Raw genomic sequence first — 20618 nt, forward strand, 5'->3', positions numbered from 1 at the left:
GGTGGGTGTTGCATGTATTGGACCTGTTGTCCTCTCTTTCCATCCACAGGAAGATCTGTGTGCACTGTAAGTGTGTGCGTGAGGAGCATGCAGTGCGGGCAGTGCCGGGCCAGCTGGAGAGGATGATGGTGAAGCTGGTCTCAGACTTCCAGAGACACTCCATCTCCGACGACGACTCGGGCTGCGCCTCCGAGGAGTACGCCTGGGTCCCGCCTGGACTCAAGCCCGAACAGGTCAGAACCAGCTTTCAATATACTTGGCATAGCTCATTTACTCATGTGTTTCCTTTTATTTTGACAGTTAGCTGTACGTTTAAACTTCAACACTCATTATTATTTGCATACACACAGGGTATAAAAGAAAATGGCCTCGCAGCCCCGGTCAAAGAAGTGTGTGTCTGAACATGCTTGTTTTTAATGCAGGTGTATCAGTATTTCAGCTGTATCCCGGAGGACAGAGTGCCCTATGCTAACAGCTCAGGAGAGAGGTACCGCATAAAACAGCTCCTCCACCAGCTACCAGCTCACGACAGTGAGGTAACAGTCGCTAATACTGTAACTCTGCGTGGGGTTTTGGTTGTCCTAAAGCCCAGGGGCTGTCATATGCTTGTCTGACTCAGCATTATAACTATTCTTTAATACTGTAACTCTGCGTGGGGTTTTGGTTGTCCTAAAGCCCCTGGGCTGTAATATGCTTGTTTTCTGTGATGCTTGTCTGACTCAGCATTGTAACTATTCTTTAATACTGTACTGCACGTCTGTGGGAGATTTTGGTTTCCCTAGCCTCTGGTCTGTAATGTAACAGTCACAAGTTTGGACACCTACTCATTCCGGTCTCTTTTAAATAGATATTTTATTATTTTTTGACTATTTTCTACATTGTAGAATAGTAGTGAAGACATCAAAACTATGAAATAGCACATGGAATCATGTAGTAACCAAAAAAGTGTTAAACATTTCTTCAAAGTAGCCACTGTCGTGTCCTTGGCTATGCCGGATTAAGTGATATGACATGGTATTCTATAAAATCATTTCTCCGTAATTAATACCACCTGGTTGAGCTAATCATGTAAATGTAATTAACTAGAGAGTCGGGGCACCACAAAATAATATTTATAGAGCTGTTACCTTCTGAATAAACTCTTGAAGACCTAGTAATATTTTACATCAATAGCAGTCAATATTAATCGTCACCTTAATTCAGTCTCATCTGAAAGTTGTAAATTCTTGGTTATCTTTACGAACCCTGGCTAACAAGTCGAATCAGCAATACAAAATTGGGTTAAATTATTTATTTACTAAATACCTAACCAATTACACAGAATTAATCATAACTTGATTACAAATGACGTCATAAAGGAAAACGTCCCTAGCGGGCGGAACAGATATGACAGCTTGTTACGCAAAAGAAAAGGGTCTGGGTTTGAGTGAAAGAGCGGGAAGACTGAGTAACAAAGGAAGAAGCTGTGCTATCATAAATGCAGTATCTAATGCATTATAAATTACCGCCCATTTGGAAAAGGAAAATGCAATAAATATTTACTCTGAGCTGTGATTCAGTAGGTTGGTGGTAGATGGAAGGCCGTGTTGCCAAACCGAGTCCTTTGTCCTTTGAAGAATGTCTCTGGTGGTCAATTGGATACGTTGTAGTAACGTCGTTGTGTGATAGACGGAATACTCTGTCTGTTCCTTCCTAACCCTCGTTTGCAGTTGCTAACTCAACGGCTAGGAGGTATCACTTCTGTAGTGAATAAGAGTTCAAAGTTCATACTATTTGCAACCAATGCTCACGCTGATGTTGGCTTTGTTCTGTAGTTATTATCTGAACCATTCTGACATCAGACCGTCGTCCTCACATCCTCGGAACATGAGGTTATATTGTCGTCAAGGCTTTATATAGTGGAGCGAGAAGGGTGTGTCTGAAAAGTTTTATAACCCATGACTCTTCACAGGGGCGGGCCACTGATTGAGCAGAGCCCTAACCTTATGAAAACCCAAATCTCACATTTTAGAAGCCAAAATCACATTTCATCCCGAATAATTTCATATTCTAACATTTAATTTGAACAACAATTCCATGTGAATCCAATAACTCTGATGTGTAGATTTTCCACTGTAGAGTTTGTCATCTTATCATTGAGAATGTCTCAGATGACAACCGAACTGACATCATATTCATTAACTTCTTGCGTCGAGCAATCCCGGATCCGGGATCCTATTTATAGCCTCAAACTCATTAGCATAACGCAACGTTAACTATTCATGAAAATCGCAAATGAAATGAAATAAATATATTTGCTCTCAAGCTTAGACTTTTGTTAACAACACTCATCTCAGATTTTCAAAATATGCTTTTCAACCATAGCTAAACAAGCATTTGTGTAAGAGTATTGATATCTAGCATAGCTATAAGCCTAGAATTCAGCCAGCAACATTTTCACAAAATCAAGAAAAGCATTCAAATAAAATAATTTACCTTTGAAGAACTTCAGATGTTTTCAATGAGGAGACTCTCAGTTACATAGCAAATGTACAGTTTTTCCTGAAAGATTCTTTGTGTAGGAGAAATCGCTCCGTTTTGTACATCACGTTTGGGTACCAAAAAAACCCGAAAATTTAGTCACCAAAACGGCAAACTTTTTTCCAAATTAACTCCATAATATCGACTGAAACACGGCAAACGCTGTTTAGAATCAATCCTCAAGGTGTTTTTCACATATCTCTTCATTGATATATCGTTCGTGGAAGTCTACTTTCTCCTCTGAATCCCATGGAAAAATACTTGCAGCTGAAGATGACGCACCAATTTCGACGGAGGACACCGGGCGGACACCTGGCAAATGTAGTCTCCTTGGGTCAATCTTCCAATGATATGCCTACAAATACGTCACAATGCTGCAGACACCTTGGGGAAACGGAAGAAATTGTGGGCTCATTCCTGTCGCATTCACAGCCAATATAAGGAGACATTGGAAAACAGAGCTTCAAAATTTTTGCTCATTTCCTGTTTGAAGTTTCATCTTGGTTTCGCCTGTTGCATCAGTTCTGGGGCACTCACAGATAATATCTCTGCAGTTTTGGAAACGTCAGTGTTTTCTTTCCAAAGCTGTCAATTATATGCATAGTCGAGCATCTTTTTGTGACAAAATATTGCGCTTAAAACAGGCACGTTTTTTTATCCAATAATGAAATAGCGCCCCTATAGATTCAAGATTAAGTACCACCGCATATGTTCAATTGCTCGGATTATCAGAATATAGTTAATTTCCCCCCACCTTCTGATGTTCCCAGAATCTCTATGTTAACCAAGGGGTTTGCAAATGTAACATCAGTAGGGTAGAGAGAGAGGAAAAGGGGGGGAAGAGGTATTTATGACTGTCATAAACCTACCCCCAGGCCAACGTCATGACACCACCCTTTGCATTGATGACAGCTTTAACAGGTGTGTCTTAAAAGTTCATTTGTGGACTTTCTGTCCTTAATGCGTTTGAGCCAATCAGTTGTGTTGTGACAAGATAGGGGTGGTACACAGAAGATTTTGTAAAAGACCAAGTCCATATTATGGCAAGAACAGCTCAAATAAGCAAAGAGAAACAACAGTCTATCATCCGGAAACTTTCAAGAACTTTGAAAGATTCTTCAAGTGCAGTCACAGAAACCATAAAGCGCTATGATGAAACCGGCTCTCATGAGGACCGCCACAGGAAAGGAAGACCCAGAATTACCTCTGCTGCAGAGGACACGTTCATTAGAGTTACCAGCCTCAGAAATTGCAGCCCAAATAAATGCTTCACGGAGTTCAAGTAACAGACACATTTCAACATCAACTGTTCAGAGGAGATCTTGTGAATCAGGCCTTCATGGTCGAATTGCTGCAAAGAAACAACTACGAGGACATTTATAACATTCAGATGTCATAAATCAGCAATGCAGAGCTCAACCTGGCCCATCTACTGTTGCTGGCCCCAATTCGGACTTGTGCTCTGATCAATTAAAAGTGTGGGTTCACAGCGCCAATCCAGATGTGTTGGTCATTATTGAGACGTGGTGAAGGGAGAGTGTTTTGAATACTGATGTTAACCTTTCTGGTTATAACCTTTTTCGGCAAGACAGATCTTCCAAAGGTAGGGGAGTGGCAAACTTTCCCAAGGATCACCTTCAGTGCTCGGTTGTCTCCACCAAGTCTGTCCCCAAACAATTTGATTTGCTGGTTTTAAGCATTAAACTTTCAAATAGCTCTTTGTTGACTGTTGCTGGGTGCTATCGTCCTCCATCAGCACCGGCCTGTACCCTACCTGCCAGTAGCGTGCCGTGGTTCTGGGACCTGGGCCTTCAGTGAAGTCCTACACAGTCCCACCCGAATTAATCCACCTCTTATTACCCACATTATGATGCCATGGCTCTAGACACTATACATTTAGACAGAAACGCAGTATAACCAGTCGTTGCGTCACCTTGAAATTTACATTTTTATTCAGAGAATTGCAGGGGAAGAGTACAATACCTTTTCATTGTGCAGCTTCGTTGCCCTGCATGCTTGTTCGTTGAGCTGTAGATCCACTCGGGTGTCCCCAAAAGTTTTCAAAAGCACCATTGTTTGTAAGTGCCCAGCCGTACTTTGGTGTCTCGTTGCTGCCTTGGTTAGACAACTCAGGTTTGCAAAGCCATTGTGGCTCCAAACACCAAATCGATCACTTGCAAATAATAGGCATTCCCAGCAGTACAGTTTGCAGTGCTTCTCGGAGCCTGTCTTTGTAGCGTCGGCTTTGTAGCGTCGGCGTCTACCTCTCCTGACAATGTCTAACTTTTCTTGAAAAGTTTGTCTTGAGAATGGCGTTATAATTATATCCTCGACCAAATCAATATCTCCTCCTTCCGCCATTGTGGGTTGAAAAAAACAGTTTAGTAGTACGTAAATTAATTTGTTGATCAATTTCATTTTCCTAGTTGGTAATCCAATCAAAAGACGTGCAGGCACTACGCCTGCTAGCTGGCTCCTGGGTAACACTGGAGCCAGCCAGCAGGCGTACAATAGCCAACTCTAAAGCTGATTGGTTGACACTAAATTTTAATTTCCATTCACTTTAAGCTACAAGCGCCCGCACTGTTGATTCTGAGGGCAGATTTTAGACCCCTGGCAACACATGATGGCTGAATATGATTGGATAAAATATCTAACATAATGACCAACCCTCCAAATCTCAACCTGGGGCTGGAAGCAGTGCAACCAAGAGGAACGCTATGAAATGAAGAGTGTAACTCTTACTCTGTGGAATAATTTAATACATATTTGTGGGAAAATATATTTAAAAAAAATATATATATTTTGATGATGTTTAGGCCAGCAGAGAAGGCCTTGCTGGCCCTGACGGCCCACCACTGCTACCTGCCCTAAACTCTCTCCAGACCCCTTACACTGAGTCTGAATTTGTCCTGCCAGGTGACCTAAACTGGGACATGCTTAAACCACCTGACTGAGTCCTAAAGCAATTGGACTCCCTTAATCTTTCTTAGATTATTACCAATCCCACAAGGCATGACTCCAAACATCTAGAAAAGGCAACTCTCCTTGACGTTATCCTCACAAATAATCCTGATGGGTATCAGTCTGGTGTTTTCTGTAATGACCTTAGTGATCACTGTTTTACAGCCCGTGTTTGTAATGACTGCTCAGTGAAACTACCTGTCCTGATTTCTCATAGACGCTTGATAAAAAACTTTAATGAGCCAGCCTTCCTTCATGAACTGGCCTCTGTAAAATGATATAGAATCAGCTTGATCCCCTCTGTTCGAAGGCGCTTGGACCTTCTTTTTTTGATATATTCAGTGGTATTGTTAACAAACACGCCCCCATGAAGAAAATTAGAATTAAAAACCGGTTCAGCCCCTGGTTCGACTGTGATCTTGCAGAGTTACCCCACCTCAAGAATTACATTTGGCGCTAGGCTCGGCACACGCATACTCAGGCTGACTGGCTATTGTTCAGGCAAATGAGAAATAAGTGCACTCAGGCTATCCGGAAGGCAAGTTAGTCACTTTAAGGAGCAGTACTCTCTCTGTGGGTCTAACCCCAAGATGTTCTGGAAAACGGTTAAAGACCTGGCGAATAAACCCTCCTCCTCACAGCTGCCCATGTCCCGTAATGATGATGATATGGCAGTCACTGAGTCCGAGGTGCTAAAGGAGCTCCTTAAACTTGACCCCAAAACAACATCTGAGTCAGATGGTTTAGACCCCTTCTTCTTTAAGGTTGCTGCCCCTATCATCGCCAAGCCTATTGCCAACCTTTTTAACCTGTCTCTCCTTTCTGGGGAGGTTCCCATTGCTTGGAAGGCAGCCACAGTTTGTCCTTTAGTTAATGGGGGAGATCAAGCTGATCCTAACTGTTACAGGCCTATTTCTAATTTACCCTGTTTATCAAAAGTGTTGGAAAAACATGGCAATAATCAACTGACTGGCTTTCTTTTTCTTGATGTCTATAGTATTCTCTCTGGTATGCAATCTGGTTTCCGTTCAGGTTATGTGTCACTGCAACCTTAACTTCTTGACGCACCCATCCCGTTAGCGGGATCATTTTCATCAACACCCGCTGAATTCCAGTGTGCCAAATTCAAATTAAATAACTAAAAATATTTCATTTTCATGAAATCACAAGTGCAATATAGCAAAACACAGCTTAGCTTGTTGTTAATCCACCTGGCGTGTCAGATTTCAATACAGCTTTTCAGCGAAAGCATAACAAGTGTTTATGTAAGAACATCTCTCTCAGTAGACAAAATATTACAAACACTAGCAACAAAGTAGATTGGTCACGAAAGTCAGAAAAGCAAAAAATTATATTGCTTACCTTTTGATCTTCGGATGTTTGCACTCACGAGACTCCCAGTTACACAATACATGTTCCTTTTGTTCCATAAAGATTATTTTTATATCCAAAATACCTCCATTTGTTTGGCGCGTTATGTTCAGAAATCAACAGGCTCGAGCGGTCACGACATCGCAGACGAAAATTCCAAATAGTATCCGTAATGTCCACAGAAACATGTCAAACGTTTTCTATAATCAAACCTCAGGTTGTTTTTAAAATTTATAATCGATAATATATCAACCGGGACTGTAGCTTTTTCAGTAGGAGAGGGAGAGACAATGGCTACCCCACTCTGTTGCGCAAGCAAAACTCTGAACACCCAGCTATTCACTGACGCAATGTGATCTTTCTCGCTAATTTTTCAAAATAAAAGCCTGAAACTATGTCTAAAGACTGACACCTTGAGGAAGCCATGGGTAAAGGAATCTGGTTGATATCCCTTTAAATGGAGGCAAGGCATCCAATGGAACAGAGAGCTTTCAGGAAAAACAGCACTTCCTAGTTGAATTTTCCTCAGGTTTTCATCCTGTAATATCAGTTCTGTTATACTCACAGACAATATTTTGACAGTTTTGGAAACTTTAGAGTGTTTTCTATCATAATCTGAGCCTTTCTGGGCCTGAGAAATAGGCAGTTTCAAATGGGTACGTTTTTTAGCCAAAAATGAAAATCCTGCCCCCTACACTCAAGAAGTTAAAGGTCCTCAATGATGTCTCCATTGCCCTTAATTCTAAGCAATATTGTGTTGCTATTTTTATTGACTTGGCTGCAGCTTTTGATATGGTAGACCATTCCATTCTTGTGGGCTGGCTAAGGAGTATTGGTGTCTGAGTAGTTGGCCTGGTTCGCTAACTACCTCAAAGAGTGCAGTGTATAAAGTCAGAAAATCTGCTGTCTCAGCCTCTGCCTGTCACCAAGGGAGTATCCCAAGGCTCAATCCTAGGCCCCACGCTCTTCTCAATTTACATCAACAACATAGCTCCGGCAGTAGGAAGCTCTCTCATCCATTTATATATAGATTATACAGTCTTATACTCAGCTGGCCCCTCCCCGGAGTTTGTGTTAAATGCTCTACAACAAAGCTGTCTTCCATGTCCAACAAGCTTTCTCTACACTTAACCTTGTCCTGAACACCTCCAAAACAAAGGTCATGTGGTTTGGTTAGAAGAATGCCCCTCTCCCTACAGGTGTGATTAATACCTCCTCTTCTGAGGGTTTAGAGCTTGAGGTAGTCAACTCATACAGGTACTTGGGAGTATGGCTAGACGGTGCACTATCCTTTTCTCAGCACATATCAAAGCTGCAGGCTAATGTTAAATCTAGACTTGGTTTCCTCTTGTAGTCACTCCTCTCACCCCAGCTGCCAAACTAACCCTGATTCAGATGACCATCCTACCCATGCTCGATTACGGAGATGTAGTTTATAGATCGGTAGGTAAGGGTGTTCTTTACCATTCGGTCATCAGATTTGCCACCAATGCTCCTTATAGGACACATCACTGCACTCTACTCCTCTGTAAACTGGTCTTCTCTGTATGCCCGTCGCAAGACCCACTGGTTGATGCTTATTTATAAAATCCACTCTCTCCTATCTGAGATATCTACTGCAGCCCTCATCCTTCCTGGGTCGCTCCTCTTTTCAGTTCGCTGCAGCTAGCGACTGGAACAAGCTGCAACAAACACTCAAACTGGACAGTTTTATCTCAATCACTTCATTCAAAGACTCAATCATGGACACTCTTACTGACAGTTGTGGCTGCTTTGTGATGTATTGTTGTCTCTACCTTGCCCTTTGTGCTGTTGTCTGTGCCCAATAATGTTTGTACCATGTTTTGTGCTTCTACCATGTTGTGTTGTCATGTGTTGCTGCCTTGCTATGTTGTTGTCTTAGGTCTCTCTTTATGTAGTGTTGTCTTAGTTCTCTCTTTATGTAGTGTTGTCTCTCTTGTTGTGACACGTGTTTTTGTCCTATGTTTATATTGAATTTATTTTAAATTTTTAATCCCAGGTCCCCGTCCCCGCAGGAGGCCTTTTGGTAGGTCGTCATTGTAAATAAGAATTTGTCCTTAACTGACGTGCCAAGTTAAATAAAGGTTCAATAAAAAAATAAGAAGGAGAGACTTTCTTGGGCCAAGAAACACGAGAAATGTACATTAGACCGGTGGAAATCTGCCCTTTTGTTCTGATGAGTCCAAATTTGAGATTTTTGGTTCCAACCGCCGTGTCTTTGTGAGACGCAGAGTAGGTGAACGAATGATCTTTGCATGTGTGGTTCGCACAGTGAAGCATGGAGGAGGAGGTGTGACGGTGTAGGGGTGCTTTGCTGGTGACACTGTCAGTTATTTATTTAGAATTCAAGGCACATTTAACCAGCATGGCTACCACAGCATTCTGCAGCAATATGCCATCCCATCTGGTTGTGCTTAGTGGGACTATCATTTGTTTTTCAACAGGACAATGACCCAACACACCTCCAGGCTGTGTAAGGGCTATTTGACCAAGAAGGAGAGTGATGGAGTGCTGCATCAGATGACATGGCCTCCACAATCACCTGACCTCAACCCAATTGAGATGGTTTGGGATGAGTTGGAGCGCAGAGCGAAGGAAAAGCAGCCAACAAGTGCTCAGCATATGTGGGAACACCTTCAAGACTGTTGGAAAAGCATGAAGCTGAAGCTGGTTGAGAGAATGCCAAGAATGTGCAAAGCTGTGGATACTTTTCGAAGGGTGGCTACTTTGAAGAATCTCATATTAAATATATTTTGATTTGTTTAATACTTTTTTTGGTTACTACATGATTCCATATGTGTTGTTTCATCGTTTTGATGTCTTCACTATTGTTCTACAGTGTAGAAAATATATATATATTTTTTTACTTGAATGAGTAGCTGTCCAAACTTTTGACTGGTACTGGCGTTTTTGTTTTGTTCCTCACTAGTTTGTTCTGCTTGAGTCAGCATTATAACTTCTGTATGTGTTTTTGTGTTTCCAGCCTCAATACTGTAACCATCTGGATGAGGAGGAGAAGACGGAGCTGCGTATGTTCAGTCAGCAGAGGAAAAGAGAGAACCTGGGCAGAGGCATGGTCAGACTGTTCCCTGTCACCATGACCGGAGCCATCTGCCAACAGGTAGATACTGCTGAGGGAGGGGGGTGTGAGATCAGGACGTAGACGAGGCTGGGATGGATATAGTGAGAGTGAGGGACCAGGGAGATGGAGACAGGAGGAATTAGGGTTTTTGGTGTATGTATCAGACCTGGGTTCAAATATATAAATTATTTTCACATTTGAAGTAAGTATTCACATTTTACTTGAAAATACAAGTAGTTTAATATTTTTTTAAATACTCAATTACACTCCCTGGTATTTAAAAATAGTATTTGAAATAAGTATTTTAATACTCTCAAATTCAATTTGTTAGATTATTTAGTTTTTACAAATAACCATTCAAATATTCAAATAAAGATACTTATTTTGGGCTCTTTTGAAAAGGCTAAAATACACAGGGAAAAAAGCATTTTAAATACCAGATACTGAAATACACACCAAACCAGGCACATACAGTTGAAGTTGGAAGTTTACATACACCTTAGCCAAATACATTTAAACTCAGTTTTTCACAATTCCTGACATTTAATCCTAGTACATATTCCCTGTTTTAGGTCAGTTAGGACCACAACTTTATTTTAAGAATGTGAATGTCAGAATTATAGTAGGGTGATTTATTTCAGCTTTTATTTCTTTAACCACAATCCCAGTGGCTCGCACACACTTTTTTAGTTCTGCCCACACATTTTCTATGGGATGGAGGTCAAGGCTTTGTGATGGCCACTCCAATACCTTGACTTTGTTGTCCTTAAGCCATTTTGCCACAACTTTGGAAGTATGCTTGGGGTCATTGTCCATTTGGAAGACCCATTTGCAACCAAGCTTTACCTTCCTGACTGATGTCTTGAGATGTTGCTTCAATATATCCACATAATTTTCCTCCCTCATGATGCAATCTATTTTGTAAAGTGCACCAGTCCCTCTTCCAGCAAAGCACCCCCACAACATGATGCTGCCACCCCCGTGCTTCACGGTTGGGATGGTGTTCTTCGGCTTGCAAGCCTCCCCTTTTTCCTCCAAACATAATGAATGGGCATTATGGCCGAACAGTAATATTTTTGTTTCATCAGACCAGAGGACATTTCTCCAAAAAGTATGATCTTTGTCCTCATGTGCAGTTGCAAACCGCAGTCTGGCTTTTTTTATTGCTGTTTTGGAGCAGTAGCTTCTTCCTTGCTGAGCGGCCTTTCAGGTTATGTCGATATAGGACTCGTTTTACTGTGGATATAGATACTTTTGTACCTGTTTCCACCAGCGTCTTCACAAGGTCCTTTGCTGCTGTTCTGGGATTGATTTGCACTTTTCGCACCAAAGTACATTCATCTCTAGGAGACAGAACGCGTCTCCTTCCTGAGCGGTATGATGGCTGCGTGGTCCCATGGTGTTTATACTTGCATACTATTGTTTGTACATATGAACGTGGTAATTTGGAAATTGCTCCCAAGGATGAACCAGACTTGTGTAGGTCTACAATTGTTTTTCTGAGGTCTTGGCGGATTTCTTTTGATTTTCCCATGATGTCAAGCAAAGAGGCACTGAGTTTGTATGTTGACCTTGAAATGCATCTACAAGTACACCTCCAATTGACTCAAGTGATGTCAATTAGCCTATCAGAAGCTTCTAAAGCCATGACATAATTTTCTGGAATTTTCCAAGCTGTTTAAAGGCACAGTCGGCTTAGTGTATGTAAACTTCTGATCCACTGGAATTGTGATTAAGTGAAATAATCTCTCTGTAAACGATTGTTGGAAAAATGACTTGTCATGCCCAAAGTAGATGTCCTAACCCACTTGCCAAAACTATAGTTTGTTAACTCTTGATACTACCCATCCCGTATCCGGGATCGTGAATACAGCCTCAGCCTCAGGCTCATTACCATAACACAACGTTAACGATTTCTGAAAATCGCAAATGAAATGAAATATGCCTGCTCTCAAGCTTAGCCTTTTCTTAACAACACTGTCATCTCAGATTTTCAAAATATGCTTTTCAACCATAGCAAATCATGCATTTGTGTTAGAGTATCGCTAGCTAGCTTAGCATTTAGCGTAGCATTTAGCACGCAACATTTTCACAAAAACCAGAAAACCAAATAAATAAAATCATTTACCTTTGAAGAACTTCGGATGTTTTCAATGAGGAGACTCTCAGTTACATAGCAAATGTTCAGTTTTTCCTGAAAGAATCTTTGTGTAGGAGAAATCGCTCCGTTTTGTACATCACATTTGGCTACCGAAACAAACCGAAAATTCAGTCACCAAAACGTCAAACTTTTTCCAAATTAACTCCATAATATCGACCGAAACATGGCAAATGTTGTTTAGAATCAATCCTCAAGGTGTTTTTTCACATATCTCTTCATTGATATGCCGTTCGTGGAAGCCTGCTTTCGTCTCAGAATCCCATGGAAAAATACCAGCAGCTGAAAATGACGCAACAATTTCGACGGAGGACACCGGGCGGACACCTGGCAAATGTAGTCTCTTATGGTCAATCTTCCAATGATATGCCTACAAATACGTCACAATGCTGCAGACACCTTGGGGAAACGATAGATAGGGCAGGCTCATTCCTGTCGCATTCACAGCCATATAAGGAGACAATGAAAAACAGAGCCTCAAAAATCCTGCTCATTTCCTGGTTGCAGTTGAATCTTGGTTTTGCCTGTAGCTCCTGTTCTGGGGCACTCACAGACAATATCTTTGCAGTTCTGGAAACCTCAGTGTTTTCTTTCCAAAGCTATCAATTATATGCATAGTCGAGCATCTTTTTGTGACAAAATATTGCGCTTAAAACGGGCACGTCTTTTTATCCAAAAAAGCGCCCCCATAGATTTAACAGGTTAACAAGAAATGTGTGGCGTGTTTGAAACACTTAGGTTGGAGTCATTAAAACTTGTATGTAAACTTGAATGAATCATGATGTACTGTTTTACGTAGGACCGCCCCAGCCCTTCCGTTTGCAACCAGCCCTTCCGTAATAAACAAATACACACAACAGTAGCTAGCTAGCAACTGTTAGCTTGCATTGTTCAGCCCATAGAAAGTCAGCCACTACAACTTTAGCTTGCTTGCTATCAACTCAAAATCGTCTAGCTAATCAGATGTATGTTTTGTTATAAATTAACGAGTTTGTTAATTTTAGACTGAACATTTCCTTACCCCACTTAACTTTCCATCTTGGATGTCCTCTGTTTACATAGTAGGGCAATGATGTAAATCAACCATGCGTGCTAGCATTACTTTAACAGAATGCTCCCTAAAAGTTGAAACATGTTTACATTTTAATTACAATTTTGCTAATGTTCTAGGAATGTTCTCCAAATGGTTTTACATTGGGAATGGTCTCAAATAGTTCAGAGAACTTCAAGAAACATTCTTCTGTGGGAATTTCAGTACTTCTGCATAATGTTTCCTTATGGTTCTATTTAAAGTCATGTTCTCAAAATGTTCCAAGAACGTTAAGACTTTCTATAAAAAACAAAAAATGTTTAATGTTCAGAGAACGTTCCAATAATGTTATTTAAAAACATTTACGTTCTCAGCATCAACAAAACACACTATCCTCTCTTGTTAAGTGTATTCAGGTATGTTGGTCTCGCCCACTATTTGGCCACACCTGATCTTAATGAGTGCCTGTTTCCTTTGAAATGGGGTATTTTTGAATAGACTAAAAACATGTCAGGCTTGCTCCATCCTGGTGGCGCAGTGAACTAATTACATAGATAGAGAACAGAGGATTATACATTCGAATCTAACTGATGCTGTGTCACAATAAAAAAATGTGTTTACATGATTAATGCGTAAGGAAATTAATTTCCATGTATCCTATCTGTTCTTGGAGTTCAAAAACGTTAACCCAAAATAAGCTAGCAACGTTATTAAAAGTCTTATAGAAACATTCAGTGACAATTTCTTTTTTTTTTAAACCTACAACCTAATTTTTTGTTCTCTGAGAGTTAATAAAACCTCCCAGGAAAACTGTCAAGGAACCAGAGTAAAACATTCTCAGAACCTCAGTGCAACCTAAAGATAAACGTTCCCAGAACAGGCAAAATGTTTAGTTCTGTTCTCGGAGCGTTTAATTTTTTTTTTTTTTAAGTTCAGTTTTACCCGACAGGAAGAGTATGGCTTCGTTCCCAGAACAAATGGGAAACCAAAAATGTACGTACCCACAACTTCCAATGAACCAAATGTGCGAGCTGGGATGTATTTGAACCGAGGTCTGTTATGTATACACTTGTGTTCTCACATGCTCATTTACATTTTGTTTACCTATTTTTTTTGTCTGTCATTCTGTGTTTCAGTGTGGCAGACAGATCTGTGGTGGGGACATAGCGGTGTTTGCCAGCCGGGCGGGTCACGGGAGCTGCTGGCACCCTCAATGTTTCCAGTGTGCCTCTTGTACTGAGCTGCTGGTGGACCTCATCTACTTCTACCAGGATGGACAGATCTACTGTGGCAGGCACCACGCTGAGAGGATCAAACCACGCTGCCAAGCCTGTGATGAGGTGATTGACTCTGCCCTGTCATGACTCTGCCACCTTCAAGAAATTATATGCTCACTGTGTATCCAGTCCACTGTCTAGTCATGCACTCTGTCTGCCCTGTCCTGTCAACAAATCTCTCCATACTATGTACGCTGTCTGCTCATATACTGTGCGGCCCTGTGCTGTCCACAAAGCTCTCCAAACTATGTATCCACTCTCTGCTTATACACTCTCTGACCTGTCTACAAATCTCAATTTTTCAAATCGCCACTCTCGCCAGTTCTAACACTGACTCGTATGAGGAGATTTGTATCTTTGGCAGACTTGTACTCGGGGCTGGGAGAGTGTTTCTTTATTTGATTTACATGCCTGTAGACCCTAGAGGAACATCTAGTCCCTCAATGAGACAGCCATATGTTGTTGTTCCACAAACACCTTTTTAAATCGCTCTTCCACGTGCGCGCACACACCCACACAGTCTTGTTTAGACCCTTGGTATTTCTGACTTAAGAGATTAGTTGAAGTAGACTAATAGGTCTGTCATGACTGACCTTCACAAGTCCTTAGAGGATGTACACTGTAAAGACAGTCTTTCAGAGAAACAGAGCTGTCATTCCACATGAACCAGAAATGTTCATTAGTGATGTGATTTGCTGAGCCTCTTACCCTTTTTTCCACCCGCTCTCTTTCTCTCCCCCCCCCCCCTCTCTCCTCCTCTCTTTCTGAACTGCAGATAATTCTAGCTGATGAGTGTACAGAGGCAGAGGGCCGACACTGGCATAGGAAGCACTTCTGTTGTTTTGAGTGTGAAGCAGCGTTGGGAGGACAGCGGTACATCATGAGAGAGTGCCGGCCGTACTGCTGCTCCTGCTATGAGTCACTCTATGCAGAGTACTGTGACACCTGTGGGGAACACATAGGTACTGGAACAACACAGGTCCATGTTTGCACAAAGGGAAACATATACAACCACTAACACAGAGAGAAATATACAACCACTTGCACCGAGAGAAGTATACAACCACTCACACGAGAGAAGTATACAACCACTCACACGAGAGAAGTATACAACCACTCACACGAGAGAAGTATACAACCACTCACACGAGAGAAGTATACAACCACTCACACGAGAGAAGTATACAACCACTCACACGAGAGAAGTATACAATCACTCGCACCGAGAGAAGTATACAATCACTCGCACCGAGAGAAGTATACAACCACTAACACAGAGAGAAGTATACAACCACTCGCACCGAGAGAAGTATACAACCACTCGCACCGAGAGAAGTATACAACCACTCGCACCGAGAGAAGTATACAACCACTAACACAGAGAGAAGTATACAACCACTCGCACCGAGAGAAGTATACAATCACTCGCACCGAGAGAAGTATACAACCACTAACACAGAGAGAAGTATACAACCACTCGCACCGAGAGAAGTATACAACCACTCGCACCGAGAGAAGTATACAACCACTCGCACCGAGAGAAGTATACAACCACTAACACAGAGAGAAGTATACAACCACTCACACGAGAGAAGTATACAACCACTCGCACCGAGAGAAGTATACAACCACTCGCACCGAGAGAAGTATACAACCACTCGCACCGAGAGAAGTATACAACCACTCGCACCGAGAGAAGTATACAACCACTCGCACCGAGAGAAGTATACAACCACTCACACGAGAGAAGTATACAACCACTCACACGAGAGAAGTATACAACCACTCGCACCGAGAGAAGTATACAACCACTCGCACCGAGAGAAGTATACAACCACTCGCACCGAGAGAAGTATACAACCACTCGCACCGAGAGTAGTATACAACCACTCGCACCGAGAGTAGTATACAACCACTCGCACCGAGAGTAGTATACAACCACTCGCACCGAGAGAAGTATACAACCACTCGCACAGAGAGAAGTATACAACCACTCGCACAGAGAGAAGTATACAACCACTCGCACAGAGAGAAGTATACAACCACTCGCACAGAGAGAAGTATACAACCACTCGCACAGAGAGAAGTATACACACTCAAACAGGGAGAAATCCATATACACAGACAATTTTCTTAGACCCGCTTTGTCTTCCAGGTATAGACCAGGGGCAAATGACCTATGAGGGCCAGCACTGGCATGCTGCCAAGTCGTGTTTCTGCTGTGCCCGCTGTCGGCTCCCCTTGCTGGGGCGGCCCTTCCTTCCACGTGGGGGCCTCATCTTTTGCTCCAGGCCCTGCTCTCTGGGAGAGGACCCAGATAACTCAGACTCGTGTGACTCAGCCCTCCAGAACCGGCCTCCTCAGCACAGACGCTGTGAGACGGATGAGAAGATCCAGCAGCCGCAGCGCTGCTCCCCACAGCAACCACCAGAGGGAGCCAACATCCCTGTTGTCCCAGGAGAAGTCTGCATTCATGCTGCACTGGAAAATAGACGTAGGGGCTTACTGTACATACATAGATGCAGATGGCATTTACATGTTAAATAGGTCATTCCTGAGCCTTTTTATTTCCCCAGCATGTAACAGCTTTGTAATACTCGTGCACATAGATTATTTTACTTATTTAGCAGGCTCTTTTCTCCAAAGTAACTTTGATCACATGCTCAAAACAATAGATTTTAGAAATGGTCAAAGATTACATAGCCTTTTCTATTTAAACAAGGTGTGTTTTGTCTTCATTTCATCTGTCTCACAGGTGTTCACATCTCTACTAACGTTCCGAATGGAGTCCCCCCACCACTCAACGGTCATCCTAACCTCCGACTGTCCTACTCTCCCCTTCCCCATTGTCACTTAGCCAATAACTGGGGACCATCTTGTCCTGTCGACCAATCACTCAGCAGTTTGCACCCTGGAGAATGTGGCAAGCATCCAGGCAGTAGTCGTCTGGAGTTTTTAGGAGAGCCCAATGGCTATGCGGGACACCCCCTCACCAGTTTCAGTAGAGGAACGTCTACTGCAAAGGACTGTGGGAACTGTGTGGAGAGAAGTAGTCAAGTTATGCAAGGTATTATACAAGGCAATAACATGCATCATAAGTTAAATTGGGACTGTTCGGAATGAAAAAGTTAACTGTGGTGCTCTGTTAGATACAATTGGCCACAAGCAAGAGTTGAGTAGTATTCTATAAATCTGTAACCAAGTCTTACTCCCCTCCTGTTATTGTGAGTTGTTTGAGCATAAATTGTATCCCTTGCTTTTTTAAATGTATAAATGGAGGTATTTTATTTGTTTTCTCTCCCCAGTGTTTCCTCCCCCGAGGGACTCCTCCTTACCTGCATCACTAAACCATCCCAGTCCTGCTGATCCTCTGCCCCTCCCGCCCCCTCAACCCAAGTCTTGTGATTTGATAATCAGGCCAAGTCTGCACCAGCCAGAGCCAAGCCCCCCTGACCCTAGCCCCCAATCAAGTCGAAGTGGGCCAACCAGGGTCAGTTTCCGAGAGCCAATCAGCTGCAGCTACTCTGTGGATGAAGAGGAGGAGGAGGAAGAAGAGGAGAGAAGAGAGGGGGATGAAGAACAGGCAGAGGAAGAGGATGGCGGTTTTGGGAGCAGGTTACATATGCAGAGGGGCATTCCACCTCAAATGGACCTGCTGGGTAAGAGACTGAACTTTCTTTTCCTTTTCTTTTCCTTTTCATCACAAATGCCAACCGTCTTTCATTTTTTTGCGTCTCCTCACAGATGGTTCATACCAACATCGTAGTTTACGGCGGGGGTGGAACCGTGGCCGTGTGGCTTCCGACTCCACTCTCCACCTAGACACAGAGACACGTCTCTGTCACTCTCAGCCAGACAGGCCCCGTCTGGATGCTCTAGAAAGGAGACGAGAGAGGGAGAGTGTTTCCCTCTCTTCCCCTGTTATCACAGAGCCCCCATTACTCAACCTCCAGCCAACCCAGTACAATAAACATGAGGACTCCTGCTCCACCTGCTCCTCCTCCTCCTCAGACTCAGAGGAAGATGGTTACTTCCTGGGGCAGCCTATCCCCCTGCCCCCCCAACTAACCCACAGGCCCCAGTCTGTGGATGGAGAGAGGGATGGAAATACTGAAGGAGAGAAGGACAGGGGGTTGAGAGACAGCCTGAGCAGGAAGAGAAGGGCCAATGGCCTTGGTGCAAAGGACAAAGACAAAAACTGTGCCATCTCCTAAGTTTGACCCTCACGGTGAAAGTTCTGTTTTTCAACGATCAAGCCAATGTCCAGTTTCACAATAAAGGATAAATATTAATCTGTAACATGTGGGGATACTTTGAATACAACACTCCTATCCAGCAGACTCATTCAAAGATTAAACCACTACTCTAAGAAGGCAAGAGGAAACGGAGAGAGTGACTGACTGTAAGATGTATAAGAGGGATCAGATATGAAATATAAATGTTATGTTTTGTGTTTGTATATTGTTCAGGGCACTTTTTTCCACAGTAGAGTGAATCTGGCATCCATCTAGGAAGTTCTGTAAGAAAATGTCACTGTTCCCGCAGTGCATGTTGTAGGATTTACTCCGAAATGTGAAGAAATTCACTTTACATTATATTCAAGTGAATTTGTGGAAAGAGAATGCTCATTCCAGTATAAACATGTAAGCATTTATTGTGGGAAGTTATTCTTATCTCTATTTTTGTATAGGACCATCTAATTAATGTACATGAAAGATTTGGGGATTCCTTCTCAGATTCTACGTTTCTTTGAGGGTCTTCATGGGCATTTGTCTCTCTCACTCACTCTCTGCTTCCAAACATGCACATTAGAGAGTTCTTCAGAAAATAATGTGCTGGCAGTGTTCAGTCACATTATTTCACCAAGGCCGATATCAACTAAGAATCTGACTTCATGTTTTTGTAGCATACCATTTTTTTCTACTCTGAGTGTTATATGCAACGTTACACATTTCCAATCATTATTCACATAAAATGTTTGTTCAACCAAATAGTTGGCTAAATATTCTGTGCGAACCAAAACAGAGTGTTGGTCCCACACAGTGAGATTGAAAAGACTATATGTGCAAACCTGGACTGTGAATGTTGGTGTGTATGTTCATGTGTGTATGTTTTGACAACCTATCAAAATGTATTTGTCACATGCGCTGAATACAACCTGTGTAGACTTCGCCGTGAAATGCTAACGAGCCCTTTCCCAACAATGCAGATTTTAAAGTAAGGAAAATTTGCAAAAAAGGACTTATTAACACAATAGAATAAGACTATATACTTTGAGCATATGATATTCAAAAAAAGAAATGGTGTACATTCATTGATTTTTAGATCAAAAACACATTTACTTCAAGTCTATTTTTATACTCTTGGGTGCTGGTTCCTGTTTTCAATGTTTTTTGTTGAAATGTAAACCCTTTTTAAACAATCATGAACTTTTCAGAGATTTTGAGGAAACTACAGTTTCTGAAAGTTTTGTACTAGGAGAAATAAATTCATTGAAAACTACAATTTCTCATTTCATATCAGAATATACACTGAGTGGACAAAACTTTAGGAACACCTTCGGAATATTGAGTTGCTCCCTCTTTTGCCCTCAACAGCCTCGACGTTGATTCCAATGCTTCCCACAGTTGTCAAGTTGGCTGGTTGTCCTTTGGGTGGTAGACCATTCTTGAGACACACAGGAAACTGTTGAGTGTGAAAAAACCCAGCAGCGTTGCAGTTGTTGACACTCAAACCGGTGAGCCTGGCACCTACTACCATAACCTGTTCAAAGGCACTTAAATATTTTGTCTTGCCCATTCACTCTCTGAATGGCACACACACACACACAATCCATGTCTCAATTGTCTCAAGGCTTAAAAATCCTTCTTTAACCTGTCTCCTCCCCTTCATTAACAGATGACATCGATAAGGGATCATAGCTTTGACCTGGTTAATCTATCATGGAAAAAGCATGTTTTGTACACTGTATGTTTCATTCATTTCAATATTATGTTTCATTTTGACAATGAACTCCAACAACGGTCCTCTTTTTACAGTTTATGGTCCACACACTGACCTTCTGATCAGAGATGGGTCTGTTATTGTCTAACAGGTTAATTATTACAAACACCAGCATGCTTTGAAGCATAAATCATTAGAGGTAAAGAAACTGTCATGTGACAGAAGAACCCGGTCTACTTCCTTATGTAGGAA

At 42.1% G+C, this 20618-nt stretch overlaps 1 protein-coding gene across 2 annotated transcripts in view; it reads left to right on the forward strand.

Moving 5' to 3' along the window:
• LOC135528278 (protein prickle-like) overlaps positions 1-19928 on the forward strand; it is a 42056-nt gene extending 22128 nt beyond the window's left edge. For both annotated transcript variants that reach the window (XM_064957248.1, XM_064957249.1), the window contains 9 exons: positions 50-233; positions 423-536; positions 9860-9997; positions 14283-14486; positions 15199-15385; positions 16579-16917; positions 17179-17490; positions 17729-18082; positions 18168-19928. In XM_064957248.1, coding sequence (XP_064813320.1) covers positions 50-233; positions 423-536; positions 9860-9997; positions 14283-14486; positions 15199-15385; positions 16579-16917; positions 17179-17490; positions 17729-18082; positions 18168-18637 — 2302 coding nt within the window. In that variant the 3' untranslated portion in view covers positions 18638-19928. The remainder of the gene's footprint in view (positions 1-49; positions 234-422; positions 537-9859; positions 9998-14282; positions 14487-15198; positions 15386-16578; positions 16918-17178; positions 17491-17728; positions 18083-18167) is intronic.
• The last annotated feature ends 690 nt before the right edge of the window (positions 19929-20618 follow it).

This window comes from Oncorhynchus masou, chromosome 33 (assembly GCF_036934945.1).
Source record: "Oncorhynchus masou masou isolate Uvic2021 chromosome 33, UVic_Omas_1.1, whole genome shotgun sequence".
In the NCBI taxonomy this organism is placed as follows: Eukaryota; Metazoa; Chordata; class Actinopteri; order Salmoniformes; family Salmonidae; genus Oncorhynchus; species Oncorhynchus masou.